Below are 16924 nucleotides of genomic sequence, written 5' to 3' on the forward strand. Positions count from 1 at the left end.
ACACATAACTTTAAAGTTTTCCCGTTGCCCACAATAATAGTATTTTCCTTCATTTTCAAATATTCTAAAACATCATTATTGTATCTATTTTGATTCATCACAATTATATACATCATTTTAACTGTATTACAAAATTCTTTTTTGATTTAACCATAATAGTATTATATTACCGATATTTCATTCAATTTTCACAAAATAACTTTTCACTGTTCAAAAAGATAATGCATGTGATTATTGTTCAACAATAATTTTTTATTATAAATAGAAATGTGATGTTTGTTGAAAATAAAACTCAATTTTCATTTTCTTATTCTCATTAATTCAATTAAGAAGATAAAAATTGTGTTATTCTTTCAATTTTTTTTTTGAAACAAAGAAATAATATGGGGGAAAATATGGACTTTCAAGCTTTTTTTGCACAAAGCATGAAAAAATCGTTTCACTTATAACATTATTAAGCTAAAACAGATTTCAAAATAAATTTGATTTTCATATCTATAAACAAACATCATTGATATAATCACAAAATGTTTTGTGACCTCACATGTATTTCAAAAATAAACCCATTTTTTCAAATTTTTTGATCACAAAAGGCTAATCAAAAGTGCATAATTTTTCAATGAAAAATGCCTGAAGTCAAATATTTTGTCCCATATAATGAATGAATTTGCCAATTTATTAATAATAAACTTATCATGTTTGTTGTTATTTCAGATTTCAATGTTCAAAACGAGAAATCATAGAGAATCCATACAAACTATGATGATGAAAAAAGTTTCATTGTTGAATTGACATTGGCTTTATTTTTATTATTTATTTTTTATTATTTTATTTTATTTGTTTTTTAATTTTTTTTTAATTTTTTGAATAAATAGTTCCTCACCAAAGAAATAAAACCTTTAAAAAACAGCAACTTGAGAAACGTTATGAATTAAAAAAACTATCACCAGAATGTTAGAAATAATTTTAATAATCATTGAAAAACATTGTAGATTTTTTTCAGACAAATTTGAAAGAGATTATTAAATAAATGTCTCAATTTTTTTGTAAAGTTCCTTTTGTTTAATTTTCAAATAAAATGAAAATTTCATTTTTTAATCAAATTTCTGTTCCCACTCATCAAATTTTCCTTTCAAGAAAATAAAATCTTAACAAGGGTATAATTTTTATTTTTGTGAAGTTTCATGAGAGAGAACAGAAATTTGATAGCAAAATGAAATTTAACTTTATTTGAAAATTAAACAAAAGGGAATTTTCAAAAAATTTTAGACACGTCTTTGCTCTTTTTTCTGTTTTCATTTGAATTTGTCCAAATGGAATTCTCAGTATTATGTTGATAAGCATAAACAAAGAATTCCAGATAATAAAGTTAAAACAAAAGCATTCTATTTATCACATGATGCGAAATTGAACACTTCAAGTATTTTCTTTTAAAAACTTTGAACTAATAATAATTTTCTTTTCTTTGCAACAAAAAAATAATGTTTGATATTTTCGGATTGCTTTATCATTTTCTTTCTATCTATCTATCTATCAAAGAGTTTTTGTTCATTGTGCAAAATTATTTTGGAAAAATTAAATATCAAATATAAAATAATCTCTTTCAAATTTGTCTGAAAAAAATCTACAATGTTTTTCAATGATTATTAAAATTATTTCTAACATTCTGGTGATAGTTTTTTTAATTCATAACGTTTCTCAAGTTGCTGTTTTTTAAAGGTTTTATTTCTTTGGTGAGGAACTATTTATTCAAAAAATTAAAAAAAAATTAAAAAACAAATAAAATAAAATAATAAAAAATAAATAATAAAAATAAAGCCAATGTCAATTCAACAATGAAACTTTTTTCATCATCATAGTTTGTATGGATTCTCTATGATTTCTCGTTTTGAACATTGAAATCTGAAATAACAACAAACATGATAAGTTTATTATTAATAAATTGGCAAATTCATTCATTATATGGGACAAAATATTTGACTTCAGGCATTTTTCATTGAAAAATTATGCACTTTTGATTAGCCTTTTGTGATCAAAAAATTTGAAAAAAATGGGTTTATTTTTTGAAATACATGTGAGGTCACAAAACATTTTGTGATTATATCAATGATGTTTGTTTATAGATATGAAAATCAAATTTATTTTGAAATCTGTTTTAGCTTAATAATGTTATAAGTGAAACGATTTTTTCATGCTTTGTGCAAAAAAAGCTTGAAAGTCCATATTTTCCCCCATATTATTTCTTTGTTTCAAAAAAAAAATTGAAAGAATAACACAATTTTTATCTTCTTAATTGAATTAATGAGAATAAGAAAATGAAAATTGAGTTTTATTTTCAACAAACATCACATTTCTATTTATAATAAAAAATTATTGTTGAACAATAATCACATGCATTATCTTTTTGAACAGTGAAAAGTTATTTTGTGAAAATTGAATGAAATATCGGTAATATAATACTATTATGGTTAAATCAAAAAAGAATTTTGTAATACAGTTAAAATGATGTATATAATTGTGATGAATCAAAATAGATACAATAATGATGTTTTAGAATATTTGAAAATGAAGGAAAATACTATTATTGTGGGCAACGGGAAAACTTTAAAGTTATGTGTTAGATCTTTATAAAGTGAAAAGAAAAGAAAACATGTTGTCTTTGATTTTTGCTCTTGTTATTGCAGCACAAAGCATCGAAGTGCACGATTGCATGAATGGAACAGGCAAGATTACGATTGAGAAAATCGAAATTAAGCCACACAAAACAGAGACTGTTGAAATGTCGGAGGAATTGAAGCCACGCGTTCACGAACTGGACCTGTACGCGAAGCTGAATGTCAGCGAAGAAATCACAGAAGGATACTGCACGGTCAGCGTGCGTGGGCTGAAGCGCCACCACCACCAAAAGCCACACCCACATCCACATCCACACCCAAGACCACATCCAAGATCCAACGAGGACTACGAAGAATTCGAAGAGGAAGAGGAGGAAGAGGTGGAGCTTGCACACAAGAAGATCCACTTCCCGTCTCTGCGCAGAAAGGTGGACATCTGCAAAGTGGCGAAGTGCCCTATTGAGCCGCGCGAAATCGAGTTCAACAAGACCATCAAGATCCCGAGAGTGCACTTTGGAAGGAAAGTAGTGCACATCCAGTGCTTCGAGGGCGAGAAGAAGATGATGATGTGCGCGAGACTGTCCACTGGCAAGCACCACAAGCCGCAGCCGAAGAAGATGGAGATGCAAGACGAATACGAAATGGACGAAATCTACGAGCCAATTGGACCAGGACCATGGGCTGAGATCGATGAAGTTGAAGAGGAAGAAATTGAAGATGAGGAATCTGAATTAGATGGAAAGCATCGTCATCATCCTCATTTCCCACACCACCATCATCACCATCACAAAAAGGAGGATCCAGAAGAGCCCGATGTTCCCGATGTTCCTGACACACCCGATACTCCAGATATTCCAGATGAACCATGGGAAGAGATGGAATCAGACGAATTCGAATTGGATGAATTCGAATTGGATGAGGACGAGGATGAAGAAGAATATGATGAGGATGAAATGGAAGACGAAGACGAAGACGAAGAAGATGAAATTGATGAATTTGGAAAGAAGAAGCAGAAACAACACAAGAGAAGACCACATCACAAGCAACAACCAAAGAGAAAGCCACACCGCAAGCAACATCCAAAGCCACATCGCAGACCTCACCCAAGACCACATCCAAAACCCCAGCCAAAACCCCACAGAAGACCCCATCCAAGACCTCATCCTAGACCACACCCAAGACCACACCCCAGGCCTCATCCAGTCCCACCAAAGCCACACAGAAAACCACATCCTCAGCCACCAAAGCCACACCCAAGACCACATCCAAGGCCTCATCCCAGACCACACCCAATTCCTCCAAGGCCAAAGCCACAACCACCAAAGCCACAGCCACCAAAGCCACAACCAACAAAAGAGCAATTCGTTCCTCTTGACGAGTAAGAATTGTGAAATTGTGAATTAAATAATTTTTTTTGTTGTTGAAAACGGTCTCTCATGTGTTTGTATTTTGACATTTTTGTTTGATTTTCAGTTGTTATTATTATTTTTTCGAGTTTGAAAATACGAGTTATTTCAAAGAAAAAATATGTTTTTTTTTTAAATTTGAGATGAAAAAACAAAAAACAGAAAAACTGATGATGAGAAACAAAATTGAGGTGGAAAAGTTAATAACTGAAAATGCATTCAATATTTGGTGTTTGTCGAAGCGAATGGCTGGGAGCAGTTGTTTGGCGTTTGTGATCAAGATGAAATATTTATTCAAATTTTCTGGTTTTATTCAAAATATTTGCAGATTTTCGGTCAATCGAATGAGTCACGCTGAATGCTGAATGTGTGTTAAACGAGCCAGTTTTTGTGATTGCTTCATTATGATTTGTGATTTTTTGAAAGAGCAACTGGAACAGGTTTCAAAGATGCGAAGAAAACACGACGAAAGCGGGGTCCAGACTTGAATCCGATGACTCAAGCGATTTTCCTTCAAAAGGAGTTTTGGAAGTAATTGAGGTTTGTGCTTCTGGTGTTGTTGCTGCTTCATATTTGAAAATATTTGAAAGCTGGAGTTGCATTCGCTGAGGGCGATTGAAAGAGGTCTGCCTCGAGTTTTTTTCCGTGCCACCGCATTCCTTTTTGTATTTTTATTAATATTTCATTGACCAGGCCACAAGAATGATTCTGTGACGTTCCACATTGCTGCAAGAGAGAAAATCCAAAGTCTTTTTCTGAACATGTCCTCACTGCTGCCGAAAAGTCAGTGCAAAGAAGATGCTTCACGCAGAGAGCTTCCGGGTGCTTCTTTTGGAGGGAGCACGAAGGACAGGATCCATTCCAGCGTGATTGAGCAATGCCTTTCGGATTTGCTGGTTCCATTCAATGAATCGTTCTGCACAGCCTCTGCATCAGCGACTGTGGACGGGCTTTTGTCGATAAGATTGTTTGTGACGGTGGTGCACTCGTTGTCGCAGCTGTTTTCGCAGCCGCTGCCGGCGGAGCAGTCGTTGTCAGTGGTTGAAAGGATCGAGTCAAATGCAATGAGTGCTCTTCGGCTGGCGCAGCATCCCTCGGTGCTGACGATGCCGTTGTTCATCTGCCTGTCGTTTGCGGAACGAGAGCAAGGGAGGCGCACTTCGGCGTGTCTGTGCCTTTTGAAGTGTGCCGAGTTCCTGGAGCATGCTGTGAATGGCAAGGAAGGTGGGGCAAGAGGCAGAGGACGAGACGAAGCGGTGGGGAAGACAGGCAAGCGGTCGGGGGCACTGAGAAAAGGAGACATTTGCATTCCAGAGACAGAAGAGGCAGAAAAAGAAGAAGAAGAAGGAGAAGAAAAAGAAAAAGAAGAAGATGATGAGGATGATGACAACCGATGTCTGTGTTTTGCGAGCTGGACAAACAATCTCTTTCCACCGAGTGTTCCGTCTGAGCAACCCGAAAATCCGCTCAACACGCAAACAAACCCAAAAAAATGGGAATGTGGGAGAGGGGATTCCAATAGAGGGGGGGCAGTTTTTGGGGCAGTTTGCTGGGCGGAGGTGCTGCTGCACAATGTGTCAGTGCTGTTTGTGGAGGAAGGGGAGGTGGGGCTTGCGTGTGAGGCGGCGGGGAAAGCAGTGAGTGCGATTCAGAGGCACATCGGGTGGGTGGAGAAGAGGAGAGGAAGAAGAGACGATTGGGTGGAAGAGATGGCAAAAGAGAAGGAGAGAGGGAAAAATGGAAGGAGTATGAGTGGAGATGGGAAAGATGTGGAAGAAGAAGGAGAAAGGGAAAAAGGAGGAGAACACAACGAAGCGAAGAAAGAAAAGAAAAGAAAAGATGAAAGAAGAGAATTGGAAGGAGATGATGATGGAGGACATAGAAACTGTGCAAATTCTTCTTCTCTCCCCTCTTTTTCTTCTTCTTCTAACACTTTTTTCAATTTTTTCTCACCTTGAACTTTTTTGATATTTCTTTCTGCTTCTTTACCTCTCTTCGTATTGCATCGTAATCTGTCGAATGCATTCATTCCGTTCAATCAGATGTACCGCCACACGAGACAAAAAATTGTCTCATTCGTATTTCTACGCCTTGGCAGTTTAATTGTTGAATGATAAATTTTTTCATTCTCAATTTTGATGATGAACAAAAGACAATTTTGACGAATTTACTTCACTCAAATCGCATTCGTCTTCAACGCCACCTTCGATGAGCAACAAAAATAATATTGATTCTTTCTTTTCATCAACTCCCCTCATATTCGGTGACATGCCTCATCTTTCATTTATGTTCATTATCGCAAAATGAATATTCACGCTTTCATAGAATTTTAGCCGCTGACACAGCAATATAATTAAAAACTTTGAGCCAGAATACAGATAAGAAGGTGTTCAACAATAAAAGGAGGACGATTTCGTTTTTTTCATTTGGAAGTTGAAAGAGGCACAAATTGAAAAGAAAAAGCATCAGAGCAATATTTTGATGAAATGGATGAGTTCCGAAATGGTATTCGGCAGATTGCACTATTCTATTAGCATTCAACATGTCGCAGAAGATGAGACGATGAAGGAAAGCGATTTCAAAGAAAGACATGATCAAAGAAATATTCTATGAAACAGCCAAATTTACAGCAGGTCTGTGATGATTAATCCACCAAAAGTGTTTTTGAGTCAATTTATTATTTTGTGTGTTTGTGCCATCTCCCCAACTTTCTTCGAATTTGCCTTCATCTGCACATAAATTCGCTATTTGTCTGCTCATTCAATAATATTTGCCAACTTTCTTCACCTTCTTCAGAAGCCCCGTCGCATTGCGTGTGCACTTGCAGGGCATCTTTGATAGCCAGCAATACATTGCTTTGATACCAAGATGATCATTCACATATTCATTGTCAGTTGTATGCCCGTTGAGAAATATAAACAAATCGACATCCCAATCGCCAAATGCTTCTGTTCTATCATGTCCAACAACCGAGTTGTCTTTCTGAGTGATGTTTCCCATGAAGGCGAACAAGGGTTCCTTCACAGACGCGACAAGGGATTCACACACAAAATACACATCTCTTCCGACACAGGCCTTGTTGGCTGAAAACACGATATTGGTGATGGAAAAGGTTGTGGATGACACTTCTGAATCATCGTTGTACTCGATCATGAGAGCGCCGCCTCTTCCTCCAGAACTTGTATCCTCGCTCACAGAGCAGGTGGAGAAGGTGGAATCACTCACAGAAAACGAGTTGGCGGGGGCAGATGAGGTGAATAAGATGCGCCCACCATTGGTTGCAGTTTTTTGATTCAGCTGTGCTAAGATGATGATGTTTTTGGTGCAGTTGATAATGGAAAGGGAAGAAAGGAGAAAGATATTACGGTTATTGAGGATGAGAGAGCAATCAAAGATGTATGGAAAATGGAAACGAGACAGAGAGAATATTGCAAAAATTTCGATAAAGGAAGAATAATGAAAGTAAGAAGAGATATTTGTTGGATATTGGATTGAGAAGAGAAGAAAGTGCAATCAATATCAATAAAAGGTTTTGAAATAACAGAGTAACGTGGTGAAATAATGAAGAAGAAAACGTTGGAGAGGGAAGTTTTCAATTTCAGTGGTATTTTCGAATTGAGGATTTTGATGAAGAAGAGCAGAAATGGGTGGAAGATGAGTGGCTGATGGAGAAGGAAGCAAGAAGAGCATTGAATAAGAAGAATAAAGATAGAAGAAAATAGGTAGAGTTAGTTGTTCTTAGCGTTTCCTGTTGATCATCAATTTCGTACAACTTTTGCTGAAACGGATGAGCCTCATAGCTGAAACGGAGATTTCAGCTGAACAGAAAGCGAAAGCAAATTGTTTTCATTCTTAAAATGTTTTCGTTTAATTTATTTATTTTAATCTTTTTCATTCATTTTATAAATGTTTTCTATTAATATGCACTGTTTTGCATGCAAAACTATTGCTTTATCTTTTTTTTTCGTTTTTTTGAAATAACAAAAAAATCACAAATTCATTATTGTTGGAATTGAAGCATAATATAATTAAAAGGAATTTTTGGAACAAAAGAAAACTGAATTGGATTTCTTCTTCAATGATGTTCTTAAATTCCAGTTCTTGAATTACCATCGGTGGAAAAAGCGGTCGTTGGTGGGAAAAGCGGTAGTTCAAGTTGTTTGAAAAGAAGAATCTTATGGTAAAAAACATAAAAATTGGAAAGATATTGAACATTCACACCTGTGAAAGTTCAATGTGATGAATTTTTTATTTATCGACTGGTTGCAAGACAGAAAAGTTCTCTGAACCTTCGCAATTTGAACAGTAGTTTGAACAAACTGCTGTTATCAAAAATACTTCATTGCATTGAATAATCAGAAGAAACAACTTGAAGATAATGTGATATATTCTGGAATAGCTGTTTGGAAACAAATTTTGATCTTTTTGAATGAAACTTTATCAAAAAAGTTTTTGATCGAATGTGTAATAATGGACGCAACAAAAAAAAATCACTCCAAACCTTCTTCATCGTTTGGTGGTAACATCCGACTTCCGAAAATATTCATCTCCATCACGAAAGATCTTCGAAATAAAAAAGAAATACTCTCCATCATGGAAAGCTGCAGTAGGTTCCAATTTGATTTCAAACGGTGCATGGGAAAGAGGAATAGCAGCAATGAAAGCAAATCGGGAAGTGGGGAAAATTGGTAGACCATCAATAATTACAAGTGAACAACTGGAAAGAGTTGAAAATCAAGTCATCACACTGCTGTCCGAACAAAAAATTATCAAAGTGAAGGACGTTCAATCGATGGTTTTACGAGTTGATCTTTTTGTTTTTTTGATAACGTTGTTTTTTTAGATCCAGGAAGTTTTAAATACAAGTTGTGAAAGTGACGAAGAAAGGAAAAAAGTTAATTCGAAATATGCCTTTGATCTCATAAAAAGAAGCTCAATATTAAAGGCATGCATTTCCAGGCCTATGGAAATTGCAAAAATCCGTGCGCAATCACCAGAAACAATTCGTGAATGGTTCCAAAAGTTGTCTTTTATTATTACAGCGAACAACATTGATTCGACAGACATCTACAACTTTGATGAATCCTCTGTTCGCATTGGAGATGGAACAGAAAAGCTTATTGTTTGCCTCAAAAACCAAACGCCGCCTTCTCCTCCGACATTACCAAAAACCGAAAATGCAACTTTATGTGTTTGCATTTGTGCCGACGGGTCTCATCTTCCACATATATTAATGTACCCACGAAAAAAGACACCACAAGAGTTTTCTTTTTTATCATCTTTAAATATATTATACATTGGTTCTTCATCGGGTTGGATAAATTCGGAAACATTTCGATTTATCATGATTCAGAAATGGATTCCGTTGATAGCGAATAAACTGAAAGTGTCAAAATCTAAGAAAGCTCTGTTATTATTAAACAATCACCGTTCTCATTTTGGTTCGGAGGTTATTTCGTTTGCTAATCATAACAATATCATCATCGAAACCTTTCCTCCGAATATGACACACATTTTACAGCCGTGTGACAATTGCGTGTTTTCTCGATTAAAACTTGTTCTTCAAAATTCATTTGTTAGACCTTCAAATTTTACGACTTCTTCTTTCCGAAAAGCTTTGGCAGATGTGTTGCCAGAAGCTTTGTCTGCTGCAACTTCTCCGTCTGTAATAAAATCTGCATTTTTAAACACTGGAGTTCATCCTGTTGCTGCTGCTCCTGTGTTATCCAAAGTTTGCGGAACAGCTTTGTCGTCAAAAAAATCATCTTCTTCATATTTATCCACAACAGATCTGAAGAAAAGCGTATTTGGAGATTTTTCTCCAAAAGAAAAATGACAATTAAAAGAAAAAAGTCCGTAAATACCTGCGATTGAGATTAAGAAAATGAAAATAACAAACGAAAAAGTAATTGCAAACGAAGAAAAAGGAGTGGAAGAAGAAGCAGAGCAAAACGAAAGCGAAGGATCGGAGATAATGAAGAAAAGAAAAATTTGACATCGAAAAAAAAAGAATTGATGATAATTATATTTACGGAAATGAAATCAGTTGCATATATGAAAAGGAAGGAACATTAACTTTTGATCAGAAAACAAAGTTAAGAACAAGAAAAAAGAGAAAAATTGAAGATGAATCCGATTCAGATATTGAAACCACAACAATTTGAATGGATCAATTTTTATTTTGAAGTTTATGTGAATGAAGATATTATTTTTTAGAACTGCGTTAGTCTTATTTTTCCAATTCATATATCTTTTTTATATAAAAACAGGCTGTTGATGATAAAGTTTAATACCTTTTTTTCATTTATTTTTTCATATTTCTGTTCGACAAGCAATAATAATCAAAATTCAAAATGCTTCAGGCCATATCAAAAGAATAACAGGGAAGAAAAATAACATTATTTTAGTTCCTCCAACTACCGCTTTTCCCACCAACGACCGTTTTTTCCACCGATGGTATTTGATTATTTTTTAATTATAATTATATATTTTTATTTTTAAATTTTTATAAAGAACAACAACCCATCATCTTCATTGATGTTCGCATAATTGATGGAATATTTTTCTGATTAATTTTTTTTAAAAAATATCTAATAAAAAATACTAGAGCGATTATTAGTTTCTTGTTATTGACGAAAAGTGCTGTTTATTTACAAAAATAATTAAAAAAATTAGATTTCGAAAAAAAAAATTATTATTAAGAAAATAATAAAAAGAAATAAAATTTCTACTTTTTTAATAAATATTTATTTAAGAAAATTAAAAGAATAAGTTTTAATAAAAAGAAAGAAAAGAAAAACATGATAATTAACAGAAATAAAAAGTATGAAAAAATAATTTCTGATGATTTGTCTGAGATGATAAAAACTGAAGATTAATTCGAATCAATAGAATTAGGATTAGCAGCAGATTCAGGAAGTGAAGAAGAAGATGGAGAAGAAGAGGAAGAGGAAGAAGAGGAAGAGGAAGAAGAAGAAGAAGAAGAGCAATCAGCAGCATTAACTGTATCTTCCAATGGTTCGCTTTGATTTTGCAGAGGAATTGAAGACACTGCAACTGAATTTAATGAAGAAGGAGAAGAAGAGGAAGAAGAAGGAGAAGAAGAGGAAGAGGCAGGTGATGTTTGCATAGCTCCATACATCTGCTGGGATTGCTGAGGAAGAATTCCTTGTTGAATTCCTTGTTGAATTCCTTGTTGGATTTCTTGTTGAATTTCTTGCTGATTTCCTTGTTGTTGTTGTTGAATATCCGGTTGTAATTGTGGTATTTGCTGCTGTTGTTGTATTTGCTGTTGTTGAATATCTTCTGCTCTTTGCTGTGAATAACTTCCTTGTTGAATTCCTTGTTGAATTTGCTGTTGTTGCAGATCTTGTTGTTGTTGTTGTAATGTCTGTTGTGAATGAACCATTCCCTGTTGTTGTTGCATTTGCTGCTGTGACTGCAAAACTTGCATCGCCTGCTGCTGCTGGCTCAACAGCTGCATAAATGCCAGCAGGTTCTGTGGAGGAAGAGGAGGTATCTGAAGCTGAGGTGGAAGTTGTGAAGGCAATTGTGATTGAGAAGGCAATTGAGAAGGCAACTGAGAAGGCAATTGTGATTGTAACTGAGGTTGTATTTGAGGTTGTATTTGGGATTGATTTTGCAATTGAGAAGGCAATTGTGATTGAATCTGTGGTTGAATATGAGCTTGTGGTTGAATATTACTTTGTTGTTGTTGTTGACTTTGCTGATTAGCCACCGACATTTGAGAAGCAGGCAAAGTCTGTTGTAATTGCTGCATTTGCTGTGCTTGTGATTGAATTTGTGACTGAATTTGTGTTTGGAGCGAAAGAGCAGGTTGATTTTGAGGTATGCCCTGAATGTACTGAGGGAGGAGAGGGAGAGGAAATGGATGGGGAAGAGAATGAGGAAGAGGTTGGGGAAGAGATTGCGGTTGAATTTGAGGTCGTTGTTGCTGTTGTTGTATAGAATTCTGTGGAATTGGTTGAATTGGCTGTAAAGTTTGATGCTGTATTGATTGTATTGATTGCATTCCTTGTTGAGTTTGCGGTATTTGCTGAGGTTGCAATTGAATATCCTGCTGTGGTTGCATTCCCTGTTGTTGCATTTGATGATGTTGCTGTTGAATCTGCTGCTGACTCAATTGCTGACCTTGTTGAATTCCCTGTTGAATTCCCTGTTGAATTCCCTGCTGCTGTTGTTGAGATGGCATTCCTTGCTGTTGTTGTATTTGTTGTTGAGCTTGTTGTTGCATCTGCTGCATTTGAGCCTCCACAAACAGCTGCTGCTGCAAGTAAGAGAAGAGGAGCGGGTCAAGTGACACCATCAGCTGGCCAGAGGGCGTGGTGATGAGGGAGGCTGGGGGAGGAAGAGGAAGAGGAGGAGGATACGAAGAAGAAGAAGAAGAAGAAGAAGAAGAGGAGGAGGAGGAAGAGGAAGAAGAAGAGGAAGAAGAAGAGGAAGAAGAAGGAAGTGAAGAAGAAGACATATTAGATGATAAAGATGGTAATGTTGATGATGTTGATGATGATGATGATGAAGGAGGAGGAGGAGGAGGAAGATGAGGTTGTGATGTTGACATTGGAAGAGGAAAACTTTGTGAATTTGAAGAAGAAATTGGAGAAGAAGAAGAAGAATGAAAAGAATGAGAGGAATAAGAAGAATGAGAAGAAGAAGAAGAAATTGGAGTTGAAGAAGGAGAAGGTGGATTTGAAACAAAAGAAGAAGTTGGAGAAGAAGAAGAAGAAGAAGAAGAAGAAGAAGAATTAGAAGGAGAAAGAGAAGAAGAAGAAGAAGAGGAAGAGGAAGGGGAAGAAGAAGAAGAAGACAATTGAGGATTATGAAGAGGAGAACAAAGAGGTTTGTTTAAGTTTTGAACCGAATTCAGAGAAGAATAAGAAGAAGTTGGAGAGGAATTCATTGAAGAAGAAGAAGAAGAGGAGGAGGAGGAAGAAGAAGAAGAGGAAGGAGAAAGAGAAGGAGAAGGAAATGAAGAGGAAGGAGAAGAAATGGAAGAGGAGGAGGAAGAAGGAAAAGAAGAAGAGGAGGAAGAAGAAGGGGTTGATTGAATAAGAGGATAATTAGCTTTCAATGGAAGATGAGGTGGATGAAAAGAGGAAGAGGAAGAAGAAGAAGAAGAAGAAGAAGAAGGAGAAGGAGAAGAAGAAGGAGAAGGAGAAGAAGAAAGAGAAGAAGAAGAAGTTAATATTCGATTGTTGCTAATGCTGTAATGAGGAGTGGAAGGAGTTGGAAGCAAAGAAGAAGAAGGATTTTGAGAAGAAGAAGAAAAAGAAGAAGAAAGAGAAGAAGGAGAGGAAGAGAAAGAAGAAGAAGAAGAAAGAGGAAGTTGAGATTTTTGAGGAGAAGGAAGAAGAGAAGAAGAAGAAGAAGAAGAAGAGAAGGAGGAGGAGGAAGAAGAAGATGCTGGAGAAGAAGAAAGAGAAGAAAGAGAAGAGGAAGAGGAGGAGGAGGAAGAAGAATTCACATTGAAGACTTGTTGAGTATTGTTTTGAGAAGACAATGAATTTGAAGTGTTATTTGAAGAAATCAATTTTGTGGCTGGTTTTCTTTCGTTTTGAAGGCGAAAAACAGATTTTGGCTTTGGAATGGAAGAGAAAAGAGGAGGCTGATGAGGAAAGATGGAAGAAGAGGAAGAGGAAGAAGAAGAAGAAGAAGAAGAGGAAGATGATGATGAAATTGAAGAAGGAGAAGAAGAGGAAGAAGAAGGAGAGGAAGAAAAGGAGGAGGAGGAAGAAGAATTTGCTGAATATTGCATAGGTTGAGAGAGAAGAGGAGGTTGACGTTGAGGAAGAGAAGAAGAAGGAGAGGAGGAAGAGGAAGAGGAAGATGAAGAAGAAAATTGTTTATTATTAATTTTTGGTTGTTTAGAAGAAGAAGAAGAAGAAGAAGAAGAAGAAGAAGAAGACGTATTTTTTCTGGACAAATTTGATAGCAAAGGGGTTGAATAGCTGGAAAATGAACTAGAAAACGCATTTTGACGTATATTTTTGCTTGTTTCTTGTTCAGAACGAGAAAAAGAGGAGGAGGAAGAAGAAAGAGAAGAAGAAGAGGAAGAGGAAGAAGAAGAAATAAGAGGAGAAGAATAAGAAAACGCGGAATCTGCCAATTGAGAAGGAATATATGTGTCTGCAACAATTCTATTTGATGATGATTTTTGTGAATTTTTTGAAGAAGAAGAAGAAGAAGAAGAATTTGAAGAAGAATACTTCAAAAAATCTTGTTTTCTCCCTTCTTTTCGCTGTTTATATATCCCTTGTTCATTTGCTCCTTCTTTTCCTCTTCCTTCTCTTCCTTCTCTTCCTCTTCCACTTTCTCCCCTTTCTCCCTTTTCCTCTCTTTCTCCTCCTCCTCTTCCTCCCCTTCCTCTTTCGCTTCTTCCTCTTCCTCCTCTTCCTCTTCCTCTTCCTCCTCTTCTCCCTCTTCCAAATCCTCCATTCAAAACTTCTATTTCAAAATATCTTTCTCCTACTTCTCCTCCTTCCTCCTCCTCCTCTTCTTCTTCCTCTTCTTCCTCTTCCTCTTCCTCTTCTTCCTCCTCCTCCTCATCATCTTCATATTCCATTTCTTCTTCATTCACTTCTTTATTCCTCTCCTTCGCATTGTAAGGCCTCCAAATCGCTTCCACAATTCCAGAACTTCTTCTGTTTACTTCTTCTCTTCTTCTTCCTCCTCTTCTTCTTTCAATTATGTTTTCATTCTCTTTTCCTTTCCCTCTTCTTCCTCCTCTTCCTCCCCTCCCTCTTCTTCCTTTCTTCTTCACAACTTCTTCTTCTTCCTCTTCCACTTCCTCTTCCTCCTCATCCTCATCCTCATCCTGATCTTCTCCTTCTCCTCCCTCCTTCTCCTTCCCTTTCTCCTTCTCTCTCTCTTCTTCCTTCCTCCTTCCCCTTCCCCTTCCTCTCCCCCTTCCCCTCCCTCTTCCCCTTCCCCTTCCTCTTCCTCGTCCTCTTCCTCTCCCTCTCCAATTATCAGCATCTGGCCCTTCAACCACAACTCCTAATTCTTCTCCTTCTCCTTCTCCTTCTCCTTCTCCTTCTCCTTCTCCTTCTCCTTCTCCTTCTCCTTCTCCTCCTCTTCTTTCTCTTCTGTTTTCTCCTTTTTTCCTTTCATTTGCTTCATTTTCATTGGCGGCGCTCACTTCATTCACATCGCTCCACATCCGATGCGGCTCAAACGGCCTTTCTTTGCGTTTCCCCCTTTCCAACACGCCTTTGGCTTTGGAAGACAAGGGAAAAGAAGAGGAATTTTGCGATTGAACGGAAGATTGAGGTCGATAGATTGAAGGGGAAGAGGAAGAGGAGGAGGAGGAAGAAGAAGAAGAAGTTGAAGAAGAAGAAGTTTGGGGTTGTGCTTTTAAATCTGATGTTGCACCACCACCACCAGCAGCAGCAACAGCAGCAGCATTAGAAGAAGAATAAGAGTTCTGTTTAACATCACTTTTCAAAGGAGATGAAGGAGTCTTTGCTTCTTCTTTGTTCGATTTGGGCGCTTCAAACGTGTCACCTGTCACATCTGCCCATGAAATAGACTCTGGCAAATCTTCAAAACTGTCCCAGCTAATTTCTGCTTCTGCATTGTTTGCCTGCTCTTCTTTATCGTTTTTTTCTTCTTTTCGTTCTCGTCTCCAAATTCCCTTCCACATCCGGCCATCTTTTCTTTTTTCTTTTTTCCGAATGTCTTTGCCTTTGAATTGATCATTGCACATTCCGCTTTGGTCAGCTAATTCAGTTGCTTCTTGCTTGTCAAAACGATCCTTTTCAGAAATTGTTTCTTTTTCTGTTTTGTCAAAGAACCGATGCTTCCCGCCTTCCTTTCCTAAAAATCAAATATTCTTAATCCGTAGTACAAAATATGGAAAATGCAAACCTGGAACTTGGCTGCTCAACATTTGACCATGTGAGTCTATTGTATCAATTAAATGAGGCGAATGATAAGACGTTTGCTTCAAAGGCACTTCTCTAGGAATAAATTTGGTATTTCCTTCTTTGTGAACATTGCGTTTGGAAAGGCGCTTATCACGAGTAAATGGCTAATAATGTTTGAAATGAAACAGTTTAGAGAAAAAAAAAGATGATCAAAAATATGTTTTGTTTCATAGATAAAAAACAAAAAATATCTCATTTAAGCAACAATAATATATCCAAACTTCCTCTGAAGAGATGGCATCTGTTAGATCGTGTTCCCACTTTCCTTCATTGTGAAAATTAGTCCGTGAATTTGAAGACGATTTTGCTGAATGATTCCACGGAGAACCCTTTCGATAACTCTGGAAAGTATCAGTTAAATTAATTTCTATATTTTGCGTGGGAGTTTGTTGAATGTCATTGCTTTGAAAACGGTGAGGATGCATCAAAAGAATTTGTCAACTTTCAAAAATGATAAAAAGCGGTAATAACGATCAAAATTTTTTTTAGAATTGAAGAAGTTATTCATCATTAAGAATATATATATTTTTTATGAATACGGCTTCAAGTGCTAAAACAATTTTGAAACTTGCTTCACAAGACTTCACAAAAAAATCACAAAATATAAAAAGCTTATAATAATTATATGTTTCTTTTAATTTAATTTTCTTATTTATATTTTCATAAAATATTTTGATATATTTGTAATATGATATAATAACATTCGATAAATATTATTTAATAAAAATTTAGTATTTTTATTTACATGAACAAACTTGCATTAATTATTTATAATTTTAGATAAATAACTCACTGAATTTTGTTCTTCAATCTATATTGAATCAAGTTGTTGTTTAACAATTCTTTATTACTTCAACAAGAGCTATTTGTGTTAATTGTATGCAAACTTTTCAACATTGAACAAAATAATTATATTTTTTATAAAAAGCATCGATTCTTTATTTAAAGAAAAATAAAA

The 16924-nt window shown here is 35.9% G+C and overlaps 5 protein-coding genes across 5 annotated transcripts; 4 read left to right on the top strand and 1 right to left on the bottom strand.

Annotated features, from left to right (window-relative positions):
* Positions 1-2619: 2619 nt before the first annotated feature.
* Positions 2620-4141, top strand: MONOS_16491c2 (uncharacterized protein). Its single transcript, XM_067869401.1, has one exon. It carries the CDS (start codon positions 2651-2653, stop codon positions 3995-3997), a length of 1347 nt encoding a protein of 448 aa, XP_067725274.1. The 5' UTR covers positions 2620-2650; the 3' UTR covers positions 3998-4141.
* Positions 4142-4379: 238 nt separating this feature from the next.
* MONOS_17742 (uncharacterized protein) lies at positions 4380-6124 on the top strand (the record flags this gene model as incomplete). The annotated part of the gene is made up of 5 exons (XM_067870692.1): positions 4380-4388; positions 4448-4561; positions 4612-4645; positions 4715-5684; positions 6064-6124. 5 exons carry the CDS (start codon positions 4380-4382, stop codon positions 6122-6124), a joined length of 1188 nt encoding a protein of 395 aa, XP_067725275.1.
* Positions 6125-7010: 886 nt separating this feature from the next.
* MONOS_16505 (uncharacterized protein) lies at positions 7011-7313 on the top strand (the record flags this gene model as incomplete). The annotated part of the gene is made up of 1 exon (XM_067869414.1): positions 7011-7313. One exon carries the CDS (start codon positions 7011-7013, stop codon positions 7311-7313), a length of 303 nt encoding a protein of 100 aa, XP_067725276.1.
* A 1671-nt stretch (positions 7314-8984) lies between these two features.
* On the top strand, positions 8985-9857 carry MONOS_16504 (uncharacterized protein; the record flags this gene model as incomplete). The annotated part of the gene is made up of 2 exons (XM_067869413.1): positions 8985-9256; positions 9602-9857. 2 exons carry the CDS (start codon positions 8985-8987, stop codon positions 9855-9857), a joined length of 528 nt encoding a protein of 175 aa, XP_067725277.1.
* A 766-nt stretch (positions 9858-10623) lies between these two features.
* MONOS_11144fu11146 (uncharacterized protein) lies at positions 10624-16391 on the bottom strand (the record flags this gene model as incomplete). Its single annotated transcript, XM_067863652.1, has 3 exons — positions 10624-15856; positions 15908-16070; positions 16188-16391. The coding sequence occupies 3 exons, from the start codon at positions 16389-16391 to the stop codon at positions 10896-10898; spliced, it is 5328 nt and encodes a 1775-aa protein (XP_067725278.1). The 3' UTR covers positions 10624-10895.
* Between the last annotated feature and the right edge of the window lie 533 nt (positions 16392-16924).

This window comes from Monocercomonoides exilis (genome assembly GCF_001643675.1).
Source record: "Monocercomonoides exilis strain PA203 chromosome Unknown scaffold29-1213020, whole genome shotgun sequence".
NCBI classification, from domain to species: Eukaryota; Preaxostyla; order Oxymonadida; family Polymastigidae; genus Monocercomonoides; species Monocercomonoides exilis.